Source organism: Thamnophis elegans, chromosome 5 (assembly GCF_009769535.1).
Source record: "Thamnophis elegans isolate rThaEle1 chromosome 5, rThaEle1.pri, whole genome shotgun sequence".
Lineage (NCBI taxonomy): Eukaryota > Metazoa > Chordata > Lepidosauria > Squamata > Colubridae > Thamnophis > Thamnophis elegans.
Window position 1 is genome coordinate 4,795,759 of NC_045545.1, and position 16,808 is coordinate 4,812,566.

At 39.6% G+C, this 16,808-nt stretch overlaps 1 protein-coding gene across 1 annotated transcript in view; it reads right to left on the bottom strand.

The window, feature by feature from the left end:
- Positions 1-409: 409 nt before the first annotated feature.
- LOC116508894 (pancreatic alpha-amylase-like) overlaps positions 410-16,808 on the bottom strand; it is a 25,986-nt gene continuing 9,587 nt past the window's right edge. The window contains exons 2-8 of the mRNA XM_032217696.1: positions 15,580-15,810; positions 13,764-13,897; positions 13,424-13,546; positions 9,738-9,837; positions 9,027-9,148; positions 7,444-7,569; positions 410-1,246 (exon numbers count right to left, since the gene is read on the bottom strand). Coding sequence (XP_032073587.1) covers positions 1,057-1,246; positions 7,444-7,569; positions 9,027-9,148; positions 9,738-9,837; positions 13,424-13,546; positions 13,764-13,897; positions 15,580-15,810 — 1,026 coding nt within the window. The 3' untranslated portion in view covers positions 410-1,056. The remainder of the gene's footprint in view (positions 1,247-7,443; positions 7,570-9,026; positions 9,149-9,737; positions 9,838-13,423; positions 13,547-13,763; positions 13,898-15,579; positions 15,811-16,808) is intronic.

Genomic DNA, 16,808 nt, shown 5'->3' on the forward strand with positions numbered 1-16,808 from the left:
GTTGGCCACGTGGAGGCACCTGAGCCTTGGACCAATGGGAAGGAGACAAGGGATAGTGAGCCGGTTGCCAGTAATGAGTTGTTCCTGGATGCACGCCATCGAAGAGCTAGTAGGTGTCAGGAACAATTACGCAATTACAGGAGGTGATTGTATTCAGGTCATTAGGCTCCTCTCCAGACTATCAAATGCTACTGGTGCACACGCCCCTCTTTGCAGTAGTCAACGCAGGATTGAATGTCGGAGGACATTACTGTGAGCTTGGCAGGCTGGATTGCTGCCAAGCCTTCTTTGTGTTTATTGCTGCCTGAGTTTGTCTGAGTTGCTGCCAAGGTCCTTATCTGTTTGTTCTGCTTGGCTTTCAGCCACCGAGGTCTTGGTGTCTTGCTATTAAAGTACATTCCACTTAAGCTTGTCTCGGCATTCGTTACTAGATGGAGGAGGGGGTCAGAACAAGTTTCCATCTATCCCATACAAATCAGGCAATGTCACCTGGTTAAGACTCAGGAAGCAAACCTTCTTTGTTACATTGCTTGTTTGGTAATTCAAATCTCACCGGCTTAAGGTTAACTCAGCCTTCCATCCTTCCGAGGACAGTAAAATGAGGACCCAGATTGTTGGGGGCAATAGGCTGACTCAGTTTTTACAAACTGCTTAAGAAGAGTTGTAGAGCACTGTGAAGCTGTATAAAAGTTTAAGTGCTATTTCTATTACTATCCTCTTTGAAATTACACCCTCCCCCAGATATTCACATGGACTTCACTGACTATATTTAAACAATCCTTAAAAGCATGGCTCTTCTCCCGGGTCTTGGATTAGAAATGGATAGGAATGGATCCCTTGCAGGATAACTGATCTGTTAAAGTTTATATTATTTTATTCCACATGTTTTTGGTATTGTTTTGAATTGCATTGCTGTACGTTGTCTTACATTGTATAACATCATGAGTTATGATAGAATCAGCCTATAGAAGTAATAAATAATAATGTATAAAATCAGCTTTATAATACACAGAGAAGAGAACCCAATCAAACAGGAGAAATGTTCATCAGTATATATTACAGTCTGGCTTCAACATGAATTGCAATGAAGGGATGTTTTGCTTGGTAATTAATCTGAAAATGTGCCATGCCATTAGCAGCCACATGGATTTGAATTCCTGTACAAGTCTTGCCTTCCTTTAGTCCTGAAATGACATCACAATAAGCCCCAGCAGGAAGTCCAGTTGGAAGGATTACTGACAAGTTCCTGTATGATAAAAGATAATTTTATTCTTTCATTTATATTCAGAAAATGATATGCCACCCATTGCTACGAACGTCTCATAAAATGTACAATAAAATGGTAACACATTAAATCAAGAAATATAAAATATTAAAATACTAAAACATTAAGCAGCCTGAATAAATAAGAATGTTTTCAGCTTATTCCCAAACTGTTAATAGGCTTTTTTCACCTTCAGTGACTATGTGGTTTCATAACTTAGAGAAAAGTTAAAAAGCAGAATTAACCACTCACATCAATCCATGGCAAAATTAGCAGCAAGTAGGTTCACCAACAAATGCGCGCTTGACAAAAGTGCGCCGACAAAACCGCGGGGACAAAAGTGCGAGTTCGAAATCGTGCCGAAGAATGAGGACAGAAGCACGCCGACAACAGCGCGCCAACAGAAACGCGCTCTTAACCTAACCCTAAAGGTAACCCTGAACATAAACCTAAACCTAACCCTGAACCTAACCCTAACCCTGAACCTAACCCTGAACCTAACCCTAATCCTAACCCTAACCCTAACCCTAACCCTGAACCTAACCCTTACCTTAACCGTAATGGCGCTTCTGTCGGCGCTCTTTTGTCGGCGCGCCTTTGTGGGCGCGCTATCAACATCGTGATTTTATCGACGTGGTTTTGTCGGTGCGCTGTTGTCGGGCGCGCTTTTGTCGGGTCATGCAACAAGTATATATCCCTTTTTAGACTGGATACACAAGAATAGAAAATCTGTAAGTAACTGACTTCTGGAGGAAGAAATTTCAGATTGAAAACTGTGGCAAGGAATGAAAAGCTGGCAACTCGACTGGCTTTTCAAATCTCTCTGGACAATGAGTTTATTTGAGATCACTCAGATATACTCCAGACGGCGGCTCCTCACAAGGATACTGGAAGACTGTTGCTTCCAGAGTGTTTAGAGTTCTGAGAGACAATATTCATCTTGCTCAAACCCTGCTTGGTATCTTTGAAAGACCACTAAGTTTGCATCCTTCTTTTTCTAATCACTTTTAGAAATTGCTAGTTAACTGCTTTTTCAGCTATTAGAAACCAACAAATTTGGCAGCCCTGGCTGAGCTTTTATTTAAAGTATTGGAATAAACAGCAAAAGGTTGATTAAAACCTTGGTTTTAAGAAATTACGAATGGACTAAGAGTCCAGTTAAATTTAAAATAAGATTTTGGAATTAATTGCAATTTATTTATTAATTAATTGGAAAATTCTTACTTAGTTTTTAAAAAAACATGTTAAGATAGTATTTTAAAAATCGGACACCAGAGGAAGCAAAATGAGAGCCGAGGTGGCGCAGTGGTTAAATGCAGCACTGCAGGCTACTTCAGTTCTGCAGTTCGGCTGTTCAAATCTCACCGGCTCAGGGTTGACTCAGCCTTCCATCCTTCCGAGGTGGGTAAAATGAGGACCCGGATTGTTGTTGGGGGCAATATGCTGACTCTGTAAACCGCTTAGAGAGGGCTGAAAGCCCTCTGAAGCGGTATATAAGTCTAACTGCTATTGCTATTGCTATTTATCGTATGTTTTAGTCAAGCCGAGGTGGCGCAGTGGTTAAATGCAGCACTACAGGCTACTTCAGCTGACTGAAGTTCTGCAGTTCGGCTGTTCAAAACTCACCGGCTCAGGGTTGACTCATCCTTCCATCCTTCCGAGGTGGGTAAAATGAGGACCCGGATTGTTGTTGGGGGCAATATGCTGACTCTGTAAACCGCTTAGAGAGGGCTGAAAGCCCTATGAAGCGGTATATAAGTCTAACTGCTATTGCTATTGCTATTTATCGTATGTTTTAGTCAAGCCGAGGTGGCGCAGTGGTTAAATGCAGCACTGCAGGCTACTTCAGCTGACTGCAGTTCTGCAGTTCGGCTGTTCAAATCTCACCGGCTCAGGGTTGACTCAGCCTTCCATCCTTCCGAGGTGGGTAAAATGAGGACCCAGATTGTTGTTGGGGGCAATATGCTGACTCTGTAAACCGCTTAGAGAGGGCTGAAAGCCCTATGAAGCGGTATATAACTCTAACTGCTATTGCTATTGCTAAAATATTACAATTAAAGGACAGTTTATAAAATACAGAATGGAGCAAAATATTCTAACATTGGACATATTAAAGCAGAAGTCCCGCACCCCATCCATGGACCAGCACTGGGCTGTGGCATGCCAGAAACCGGGCCGTGAAAACAAATGAAGCAACAAACAAGTAAAAAACAAAGTAAAACATGTTTTACATGCCATGATCAAGAAGTTGGAAGTGGATTTACAAATGATAGGCTACACTTGAATGTACAGAAAAACATGGAAAAAAAGATATTATATTGGACATATCAAAGAAACCACATTTTTAAATAATTATAAGAGATATACAAACAATAAACCAAGAGAATGACCTGGATAATTTTCCTATATTGGACTTCCAATAGAAGTTTGTTAAAATTGTGAAAAATCTCATGGGAAGCGACAAAGAATGGGAAAAAAATCAAGTTTTTTTTAAAAAAAAAAACTTGCAACATTATTTAAACAGAGTAAAGTTTAAGACTGATAGGAATAAAAGGAGAGAATATACAAATTAGTTTATTTGATCAAGGAACATAAAGATTTGTTGTCATTTCCGTTAGCCTGAATGGACTTTTGCCAACACCGGGAACTGAAATGATTGTGCTTCATGGATTCATTTATTGATAAAAAGATGGGAAGAAGAGAGTATTTTAAGAGGAGTTGACAAATTACTAAAATTGTTGATAGCTGTTGTGATGAAGGTTGGAAATTACTTATAGATTAATTTTTCTTTATTACTTTTCATTCTCCCCTCCCCTTTTTTCTTCTTCTCCACCTTCTATTTTTCTCCATCTATTTTTCTATCTTTTAGGTTTAGGTTTACATTTGTTTTTATTATTACAATTACAGTCTTTCATAAAATTACTATATTGACGGATGCTGAAAGTCTGTTGCTAATCCAAGTACAAATCATTTTCTAAACTAACATGTGTTGTAATGACCCTAGAAGTCAACCGGCCATTCACAAAGCTGTTTTAAAACAAACAATGTTCACCGACAGTACTGCCAATTTCTGGGCCAGCAGAATTTCTTAGACTGTCTTCCCTACCATTTTCTTCAAATATTTCCTGTTGTGGCCCAGCAGGAGCCATTGGAGCTGCCACCAGACTCCAACAGCGAGGGGACCTGTGAGTCGGCCCTGGAGGATGTGGAGGACCCTGGACAGTGTTCCAACTCCGAGCAGGGCACAGAGAGACTGGTTGGCCACCAGGTGGCCCCTGAGCCTTGGATCAGTGGGGAGGAGACAAGGGAGAGTGATCCAGAAACCAACTGTGAGTTGTTCCGGGATGCACGCCGTCGAAGGGCTACTCGGCGTCAAGAACAACTACATAATTACAGGAGGTAATTACGCTCAGCTGATGGTCATTAGGCTCCTCTCCAGACTATAAAAGAGACTGCTTGTGCCACGCCCTTCTTGCAGAAGTCAACGCTTGGACTAAAGAGAAACGAACTTGGCAGGCTGGATTGCTGCCAGAGTTTGTTTGCGTTGCTGCCAAGGTTTGTCGGACTTGCTGCCAAAGTCCTTATCTATTTGTTTACTTGGCTTTCAGCCACCGAGAGTCTGGACTTGCTATTAAAGGACATTCTCATTAAGTGTGTCTCGGCTTTCATTACTGGACGGAGGAGGGGGGATCAGAACAATTTCCATTACAATAATTGAAGTTACCTATGCCTATGTCTCCAAAGACAGGCTTCTCTCCTATATGAGGTAGAGATGCACCCCATTTACCAGACAAAATAAATAAAAGGGCTTCTTTACTTTCAGTTTTATATGGTTTTTGAATATGGTAATAGGCAGGTTGCCTCAGATTCAACCCCATCCATAACGAGCTCAGGTCCCAAATTACTTGTCATACGCTAGGCAAATAAATAAAAGTTGAAATTGCCTCTCATTTACCTCAAAGTATTTCCCAAATTTTATCTTATTTATGTGATCTGACATATGGGGTCTATATACGTACTACTTTTTTTCTCTATTTCATCTACTTTTGTGAATGCATTTAAATGAAAATACATGTGAGAACTTAGCGTGCTAGAATCAACATGTCCTGCAAACAACACATGTAAAATACTCTGTGATCCTCAGAAAAGTCACAGCTGCTGAGAGAGAAAAAGTGCTAAGACAGGTGCTATGTTCACATGCTGAAGTTCCTTTTTGGGGAATTAAATCCATAGTATTGTATAACCAAAGTAGAAATCACCTTAGCGTAACAGCCTAGCTTGGAATGTTGAATTACTATTCCAAGCAGCTATAGCCAGGTAAAACATTGGTAAGAGAATGGGCATATTCCAAATCGGACTTTTGTTTCAAATATTGCAGGCAATGAAATATGCCTCCACTTTGGTGTGAAATGTCAATTAAGTCTAACACTTTGATTAAAGTGGTTTCTGTACATGTAGAATACAAGCCAAGGGATCAAAAAGTGTCTGGCTTCTCCAATCTGATAAGTAAAGCGTGGTGTCTCTTTTACAGTTCTGCTTTGATGGGATTAATTGACTCAAATAATCTTCTGATCAAATCATCCCATTGAAACTCTACCCAACCGTAGTGTTACACAACATGTGGACGAACACACAAATTCTCTTCTCCCACTTTGCTATGTTGGAGGATATTCTGGAGCAGAGACAGAGGAGACTATCTCTAGAATGATGGTTTATAGTGACAAACTATAATGGCATCTCAACAGCAGCAACAAAGTTTTTGCATTGATATCTGACCCTCCAGAAGAAGAACCCATATTATTTAATCGACCCAACTGTTCCAACAAATGAATTCTACTCTTATCTGTGTTCCTTACAATATTTTTGGCTATACAACAGTGGTGGGATTCAAATAATTTAACAACCGGTTCTCTGCCCTAATGAACGGCTGGGTGGGCGTGGCTCAGTGGTCATGTGACTGGGTGGCCATGGCCAACTCAACGTCACTCACGTCGATGGGCGTTTCGTCTTAGCTGTTACAATGTTATAAGGGTTAACCGGAGAGGCAGTTTCTGTAAGCAGGGCAATAAAGATTAGGCTAGAAACAACACCAGAATGTTTCCTTCCTGCCTTCCTTACAGGATTAGCCTGTAAAGCAGAAAAAAAAAACAAAAGAAAATTTCTTCCAACAATCGGTTCTCCGAACTGCTTAGAAAGTTAACAACCGGTTCTCCCAAATAGGTGCAAACTGGCTGAATCCCACCACTGCTATACAATGATTGGAGGGTCACAGAAGCTTCGTTAAAAACCTAGCATGGTATGCTGAAAAGCTAGAATGCATCTACCCAATGACCCCACTATAAAATCTAAAGAGAAGGGACATCAGAAAATCCAGTTTCTGTGGATAGCTGGCGAGTATGAGTGACTGATGGTGACATCCAGGCAGGGCCGGATTTAGATGAAAAGAGGCCCTAGGCTATTCCACTTATGAGGCCCTTTCACCTCCCATTTTTAAGTTTGTAAATTACATGAGAGACAATAAAATACATCATTACTGTGATATATATCAATATATATCAATATATATAGCTGGCCTCCCGACGGAGGGCGGCTCTGCTCTGCGGCAAAGGCAGCGAGGCCAGCCGCCTCCCCTGCTGTGCTCAGCTGCCCGGCTCGGTCCCCTCAACCTCACCTGCCTGGCCGCTGGTGGGCTCCGCGTCGATGGGGCGGCTACTGGGAGCGGCTGCGCCTCTCGCCCGACCGCCGGTGCGGGGAACATGGGCGGGCTCCCCAACTGCCGCGGCACTGGAACGATCTTAACCAATACATTTTTATGTTTGTTTATTAGTCATATGCGTAGAATTTCTCCTTATTTTCGGTTCAGTGTTTTAGTGTTCACTGTTTTTAGAATAGTGTAATTTTAATTTTGCTAACAATTTGAATGTAGGCCCCTCTTGATCTTGAGGCCCTAGGCTGAAGCCTAGTTAGCCTATAGGAAAATCCGGCCCTGCATCCAGGGTTTCAACAGACATTCAACTCCTTTTCAATATGATCAATCATATAGTAGAAAAGCAGCAGGTTGAAACTATTGAACGGTTAATCAGTTTTGATCCAAAGATGAAATCCAAATTATTCTGACCTATTACGTTTATAGTAGAAGATAGAAATCCAAGCCTCTTTCAATTTTTACATAAACATACCTGTCATCATTATTAAACACAACAAATCCTTTGCCAGCACGTCCAAATGCTACCTGATTGTTATCGTTGTCCCACCAGTTTGTAATTGGCTCCCCATAGACGATATTTCGGAATATCACCATGTTTCTGAAATGTGGGGGGGAAATGGATCAGTGTTAAGGAATGTACGTTACGCAATCTGGTAACTGTAGAAACTACCGGAAGATTATCTTGACAGATATGCAAGATCAGTTGCTAGGGTAGCCAGGGGTAAAAAATATTTTAAATTCACAACAGATAGATAATGTAAGACTGAGACTGACACCTCCCTAATTCGATGAAGTACAAGGGGGAGGAAGAATTACAGCACAATCAGTTGCAAGATTCTGAAATTATAGCCAATCTTAATCAAAGTAATTTCTGCTTTCAGGTGGAGTTGATTTCCAGGTCCGCACTACCTAATGGGGCTGACATTAATTTTATAAATCTATTTATGTAAAAAAAAAATGTGCAACATATAATTCGGTGAATTAAGAAAGTACCTGTCTGAGTTACTTCCAAATATAATGTCTCTTGTGGACTTAAAATATGTTTTACCGTTGCTACACTGACAACTGATCTTGCCTATTTATCTTGCTGTCTACAATAACTTTTGGATACAATTCCTATTGCTCTGAAGTCCACAAATTAAGGGAGTTATACAGTGGTGGGTTTCAAAAATTGTTGGAACCTACTCTGTGGGTATGGCCTCCTTTGTGGGAGTGGCTTGCCACCCATGTGACCGGATGGGAGTGGCTTGCCGCCCATGTGACCAGATGGGAGTGGCTTGCCGCCCATGTGACCGGATATGAAATTATGAATTAGTACTTAGGTCGGTCCAAGTAGCTATTCAGAAGTTAGTGGTTAGAAGCAATCGTAAAGCAAGATATGGAATTAAAACCAGAAATATTTTGTTGGCTATTTGAAAGGGAGTATAATATATATTTAATTTTACACATGTTAGCAGCTGCTGGAATTGTGTTTGCACAACAGTGGAAAAACAGAGATATGTAAATGAATAAATATTACAATGTGCAGGAATAAATAAATTGACAATTAAAATCAAGAAAGCTTTGAATACTTGTTCACGTGGGATTGGTTTTAGCAATTGCCAAATAACGGAAACAGAAATTAGAAATCCAAAAGTATGAAAGAAAACATCAATTATGTAAGGAAAGGTCCCTAAAATGTATAAGGAAATATTACTAGATCATTATTAATGTGTAGATAACTGTGGGACATTGCACACCCACCAGTGGTGGGTTTCAAAAATTTTTGGAAGCTCTTCTGTAGGTGTGGCCTGCTTTCTGGGTCCACTGGTAGAATCTCTTCTAACCGGTTCGGTAGATTTGACGAACCGGTTCTACCGAATAGGTGCGAACTGGTAGGAACCCACCTCTGGAGTTATAACTCAAAGGATCTGCACAAAATTTTGCAGGGAGAGGCATCTTTAAAATCTATCCGCTTACTTAGGGAAAAAAATGGGTTATTTGAACCCTAGCTATACAGAAGAGCAAATTTACTCTCAAGAAACCTCTGTAGAAGGTAGCATTGAAAGCATTTACCGAATTTCATCCCAACGGTGTTCACAGATCCAGCCATTGCCACAAGTTTGATTTTCATAAATTGTCACAGGTTTAATGGATCCATCACTATTGCTTGGTGGTCCAACCCAATCATTCAAGTCCTTGTTTTAAAAAAAAATGGCACATCATTACTAAACCATAAGCAGCAAGATTTGAACTTGCTAAATAAATATCTGCATTCATTCATAATATCTGGCTTTTAAACATTTCTAGGAGCAACAGACCTAGATAATGGAAAGCCATCAAGGTTCTTATTATAATTTATGCAAAAATTTGAGAATCCTTGACACTTTTTAAAAAAAATCTAAGCTGACACGGCAAACGTCATTAGGCTAAACTACTCGCAAAAGTTAATTTTCTCTACCATATGTGAATGTTTCTTTGCAAATGTTTTTTAAAGTGAAATTATACAATTCGTATTTTGTATAAACTAAAATCTAAATAGTTGCTCATCAAAACATCCTCTCAGCTGTTTAAAGGTGAACACAAACAAAATAAATGGATAAAAATATAAAACACAATGATTAAAAGGTTGCCATAAAACTACACTAGCAGAGACGTGAAAACAAGAATTTCAATCTGTTTTCAAAGTAATGGGACTATCTTTTAAAATACAGTGGCTTAGAAATAAAATGAACACATTTTATATATCTTTTTTTTTATTTTTTTTGTAAAGTAACAAAAAGTTACCGTTCCATTCTGGATATCTTTAGGCCACCAGTAGCTCGACATGATTCGTGTGAATCCATAGGGATGAGCGAGCATAAACCCCACTGCCATCTTATAAAGTCTATTAAATAGATAAGAGTTCTGGTATAAATGTGTTTTCAGACACAGAAATGAGCCAACACAGAATAAATAACTTGTCTGAATGGAATATTGAAAGCAGGCGACGGGCACTCTCACAAAACGCCTTCCATCATGTGTGTGAGCATTCAGCTTACCAAAAAGTAAATTGATATGGTGGCTTCGTATTATCTCCCTCCACCCCTGATGTTCCTAACAATCATAGCTTATTTTTATCTGGTTTTCTGGGCAAGAGGGATCATTTCCAAACAAAGCATTTGGGTCTATAGCACAGGTGATCTGCACTTAATGACCAGCAATTTCGTGATTACACAGAATTACAAGAGACCTACAAAATGTTATTTATGACCTGGATTCAAAGTTCCAATGGCCACCCCCCAACCCCCGGGCAACTGGCCCACATTTATGGCCACGTGACTACAATTTACAACTTTTGTCAGAAACTGGCATTGTTTTGCACCCAGTGCAAATAATGGGTTCAATTAACAACTGCCACATTCACTGAACAACCACTGCAGAGGTGGGTTCCTTCCTACCAGTTCGCACCAGTTCGGTAGAACCGGTTCGTCAAATCTACCGAACCGGTTAGAAGAGGTTCCACCAGTGGACCCGGAAAGCAGGCCACACCTACAGAAGAGGGTCCAAAATTTTTTGAAACCCACCACTGGTCCTTGGATATGATTATTCTACACTATCATGCTCATATTTGTAAAACTCAGTGCCTCTGTGAAAGGTAAGGATGACGACTGCGTTTGTGGTGCAATCAGAACATTGCGTGTGTTGAAGTTGTTTTAACGCAAACCAAAGATGCCTTTAAAAAAAACAAGTTTACATCCTATTCTTATGCATGCCAGTGCTGTGTGAGAGATAATTTAAGGTGGTTCTGACAAGTGTCGTCGGCATCTTCATATCCGGTCACATGGGCAGCAAGCCACTCCCATCCGGTCACATGGGTGGCAAGCCACTCCCACAAAGGAGGCCACACCCACAGAGTAGGTTCAAACAATTTTTGAAACCCACCACTGAACCACTGCATTTGCTTAACAACCACTTGAAAAAAGTTGTCGTAAAATCAGATCAGCACATAATGACCCGCTTAATGGCTGATATGATTTAACAGCCATAATTCCTGGCTCAACTATAGTAAATTAAATTTCCATTTATGGAGATGAGGAGGAGAAGATTTATACTACACTTGGTCATCATCACTACCATCTTTAATACCATCTCGCTCTTCCATTCAAAAAACAGGAACATGTCCATACTGCAAAGATTTTCCAGTGATATATTATATCAAGGATGAAATTCTGCCCATACTTTCCTGAGATTACACCCAACTGAATGCAATGTGATTTATTTTCATATAAATAAGTTCAGGAAAATGGGATAAAAAGGGTATATTACATGTTTGTTTTTAAGCCGCTAAGGGCCACAGCATCAAATCAATGAATTCCTGAGCTTGTTAATACAAAAAAAAAAAATGCACAAGATAAAAATATGCATTAACAATTTAGGGAACTGTTTTGGGAGAAAGATTTTGTTTTTTTTTAAAAAGGGAATTGGATATGTTACAATTTGGCCACAAGCTAGAGCACAGAATCAAAATTTCAAATGCCTCTAATTCAGTAGCCATCCAGCTATGGAAATTATACATTTTAGGTTTTGCCTCTGCCAATGTGGATAAAATTTTTCATATCTAGTCTTAAATGGCGATCTTCAATTTGATAATGAAATTTGCACAAATTTCACTTGAAGGTGAGAAAACTACGAATTTCAAAATCAAAGGACACAAAAGAAATTCAATACTGCTCCTGAAGCTATTTATTTTTTTTAAAAATAAAATCTTGACTGTAGGGTTTCATGCAAACATATGCAATAATAACCAGATTTACTGAAAATAAAGTATGGTTACTCCTCTAACAGAAAGCATGTATGTTGTGTGTGAGCAGAACCTCCTCTCTAAACTACTTTTGAGAAACAATGGAGCGATTACATCTATTTCTCATTGTATCCCAACTTTGCTTAAGCTGCTTCACCGGGGGGATCTAAAAAGCATCCTTTTCACCAGCTCCTCTTCACTGAATTACTTAAGTCAGATTTTGGAGCAGAAATGTCGATAACTAGATGTCTGCAAGAGTGGTGGGTTTCAAAAATTGTTGGAACCTACTCTGTGGGTGTGGCTTCCTTTGTGGGAGTGGCCTGACACCCATGTGACCGGATGGGAGTGGCTTGCCGCCCATGTGACCGGATATGAAATTATGAATTAGTACTTAGGTCGGTCCAAGTAGCTATTCAGAAACTCTGGCATTGAAGCACGCAAGCCTTAAAGCTGTCAAGTTACAAGATCCTTGCCAGTGGTGGGTTTCAAAATTTTGGGGAACCTCTTCTGTAGGTGTGGCCTGCTTTCCGGGTCCACTGGTGGAACCTCTTCTAACCGGTTCGGTAGATTTGACCAACCGGTTCCACCGAATAGGTGCGAACTGGTAGGAACCCACCTCTGCAACTGAAACTCTAAATCATGGGTCGTCAACCTGCTCCCTACCGCCCACTAGTGGGCGTTTCGGGATTCCAGGTGTGCGGTAGGGACTTCGGAGGTTAAAACCTCCTTTTGAGTGAGTGGGCATGCGCGAGCGCACACATCAATAAACCAATGTGCGTGTGCATGCGAACAAGCAAACACGTGGGAAGAGGAAGGGGAGAAGTGGAAACTGATAGCAGGGACAGGCAGATAAGTTTTGTTATCTTATAAAATAAAGGGGAGCAGAGCAGTTGTAAAATAGGAGAAAGAAAAGTTAGAGGCAGGAGAGAATTGTTGTGGGATAATAATAATAATAAGTGGGCTAACTAGCTCAGCCTTACTTTTGTACATTGCCCTAAGGAAGGTAAAAAAAAAGGAGATAAAAAGGAAAAGATTAAAAAAAAATAACAAAAAAAGGGAAGAAAAATAGAGAAAAGGGGATAAAATAAAGGAGGAGAGTAAGCAGTGTTTAGTCTGGCTCATAAATTAAGTTTTGCTATCTTATAAAATAAAATAAAGAAATAAGTAAAGGAAGGAGAAAATAAAAAAGGGAAAAAGAGATCCTTGATATAGTGAAATACTATAAGAAAGGTAAAGAAGAAGAAGGCAGGAAAAGGAATTTTGTTTTGATGGTGACACTTAATAAAAATTGGCACCCAATACAGCATTGTTTTTGGTGTTTATAATAAAAGGGAAAAGAGGAGGGAAAAAAGCACTGTGTGGAGTGCAGATCAAAACGTAAAAGTAGTTGTTAAATTGTGAAACAAATTTAGAACCCATGTCTGAAAAAAAAAGAAATATGCTCATGTTCCCCACTTTCGCAAAAAGTGGTGGGCAGTAAGGAAATTTTTCCATCAAGAAAGATCCATTAGTGGGCGGTAGGTATAAAAAGGTTGACTACCACTCTAAATAGTATTAATTTGTAAATTACTAGTGGGAAGACTTTTTAAACTTCTGATCTGATGGGATGTGCACCATTTGGGTTTGAGATTTAATTTGCAACTACAAAACAGCTTTTATAAACTATGCTAAAAAATAGGGGCAGGTTTACCTAGGGTTCCAAAACGTGAGAATGGAGGACCCACCACTTCCATGTCCCCTCTGGTTGTCGTGATTATCAACAAAGACGAAGGCTTTATTAGAGGGCATCATGTGCCAGCTTTCTCCCCAGCTCCTAAATCAGGAAGAAATAAGAATGTATTTAACAAGACATTTAAAAGTAGGCCTATTTAGGAGGATATGATCCAGCCCTTCCAATTTGAGCAGCACAGTTGCCAAGCTTTTCATCAAAAGCCCACACAAAATTTTTTTTTGAAGGCACAAGGGTACCTGTACCCTCCCTCTTACACCTGGATCCCTCTTTGGTCCTGGTTAGTGTCAAAAATAATTACTTCAAATTCGCCATCTTTTGTCCATTCCATTTGCGAAGGACAGTCCCCAACTGCATGCCATATTTAAATTCAGTCACTCGGCCATTTCTGAAGTATTCAGAGCTTTGGATGGCTTCACCGCCCAAATCAATTACCTGGAAAAAGCCAAGAGAAGGTATAGAAGGAATAAGAAAAGGGATTCCAAGATATAGCATGTTTGGCGAGGTGATCACTTCCTATTATACTGTGTATCGAGTCATCCTTAAAAGTGATTTAGAAATTTCAAACATTTAGTCACCAAATTAGTTTTTGGCATACACCTTGGGGATTATTTTAGGCAATCTTGCACGAGATGTACTAGTTGCAATTATGCTTCTTCCCACACAAACTTTTCATAGGTTCAGGCACGCTTTGGTGGTCCTTCTGAAATGTGTCACCACTAGCAAAGGAACATGGATAGGGAGCATTACAGTGTTTCTGCTGCATAATCTTGAATGTGGAGGCTTTTCCTAATAACACTAGATTAACCTCTGCACTTTTTGGCAAGATGCTTGAAAGCCATCATATTTTTAAAAGAAAGAATCAGCACTCTGTAATAACACACACACACACATCTTGTTATATTTACTTAATCACAGCTTGTTCTATTAATTTCAACTCATCGTCATCATGATCAGAAAAAAGGGGCTATAAATTCAAAAATGCTTCCTCCTCCGTTTTAGCTCTTGCCCATTTGAAATTCTACCTTTTTATAAATAATGTAAATACCTCAAAGTTAAACCCGACAAACCTCCAAATTTCCATTGCCTTAGCTAAGTTTCTCCTCAAATCAATTAATATTTTTTTAAAAATTAAAGGTTTGTATATCCAGACATCCAGATCCTAGATTTTACATAAATGCCAACAAGCACATTAGCTCTTCTAGTCATTTAAATTAATGTCTTAGAATTGATGTGTAAAGAATTGCTTTTCTGAAACACACCAAACATCCATTGGATCTTAAAATCACTAGAGCTGCAATCTGATATGAAATTTATATTGAGCAGGCACATATTGTATTACTGTAGATACATATTTTGTGAGCAGATAGATGGATAGATGATGGATGGATAGATAGATAGATAGATAGATAGATAGATGGATGGATGGATGGATGGATGGATGGATGGATGGATGGATGGATGGATGGATAGATAGATAGATAGATAGATAGATAGATATAGATAAGGGAGAGATAGATAGATTAGGGAAAGATAGAGAGATAAGAAGGGGGAGAGAGAGACAAGACAGGCAAGACACACAGGATAGATAGATAGATAGATAGATAGATAGATAGATAGATAGATAGATAGATAGAGATAGATAGATAGATAGATAGATAGATAGATAGATACATAGATACATATACATAGATAGTTAAGGGAGAAATAGAGAGATAAGAGGGGGGAGGGAAACAAGCACAGGATAGATAGATAGATAGATAGATAAATAGATAGATTAGGGATAGATAGATAGATAGATAGATAGATAGATAGATAGATAGATAGATAGTTAAGGGAGAGATAGAGAGATAAGAGGGGGGAGAGAAACAAGCACAGGATAGATAGATAGATAGATAGATAGATAGATGATAGATAGATAGATAGATAGATAGATAGATAGATAGATAGATAGATAGATAGATCAGATTTGTTGACGTTTGGCCTATTACTCTTCCTAAGACCCCCAGTGCACAAATCGTAAGGCTGCAGCAAGACAGCACATTTGAAAACACTTGAATGTTTTAGGGCAATGGACAAATACTGGGATTTTTCCTTTTTTTATTATTATTATTTACCTCTTGATAGATGAAAGGTCGTGAACCTTTGGTGAACCATCGGGCATTGAGGTTATTTAGCTTGCTTAAAATAACATTTATGTCCTCGGGCCTTATGTGCTTAGCAGCATCAATTCGGAACCCTGCCACGCCAAGGTCAATCAGGTGGTTCAAGAAGTGTATTATTTTTGAACGCACATCGTCTTTCCACTGGGAAAGGTCAAGGAGTCCATAAAGTCGACAGTAATGCACCTACACACAGGGGAAGAATGATTACTACAACCATTCAAAATAAAGCAAGAAAAATCAATCTGATTGTTGTTGAATTGTTGAAAGGGTGAAAGAAAGAAAAAGCCTCCAGGGTCCCTTAATCCACTCTCCATTACCTATACCGTGTACGGGCTCTGGGAAGTTGGGGGGAGGGGAAGGGAGGTGGGGTGTTAGGGGGGAGGGGGGATATATAGTATGTGTTAGATTTTAAAGTAACGCGACTGCACTTGTATACTGTTGCTCTTTAATTTCACTGTAAAAATAGGACAAGCTGAATATATTAATAGATAGTAGAAATACACCGAAGGGAGGAGTAGTGGGATAGAAGAAAGATGCGTAGAGAGGGTGGGAGAGAGGATTGGAGGGAGGGTGAGAAGGAAGGGAGGAAGTGTATCGGGAGAGAGGAGTTGTAGAGGGGGAGGGGAAGTAGGGTAGAGGGGAATGATGGAGGGAAGATGGAAAGTTGGAAGGGGGCGGAAGAACGAGGTGTATGGAGGGTCGAAGAGGTACATTGGGTTTCTATTTTGGGGGGTATTATTGACAAGAGGAATGGCTGTGTTTATTGTTTATTGTTATATGGCCCCGGTTATGCACAGTATATATGTGACTGTACAAAATGAAAATGGAAAATAAAAACACATTTACAAGAATCCATTCTCCATTAACTGGATATATGATTCAAACCTCAACCCCTTCAAATATGCTCTGAGATGCCACCAAATGAGATCTGAGATGCCACAAAATGTTCAGTGGGACTTGTCCATACTGTTTCCAACCATTTACAACACAGTCTTCTAGCCACTTCGAATAAAAGTGGCTTACTTTTCCTCCCTTTTTAAAGTACGATTTTGTTTGTTTTGTTTAATTTTTATCCTGCCTTTACTGTTTTATAAGTAACTCAAGGGAGTGAACATAACTAATATTCTTTCTCCCACAACAGCAACACTGTGAAGTGGTTTGAGCTAATTTGCCCAAGATCA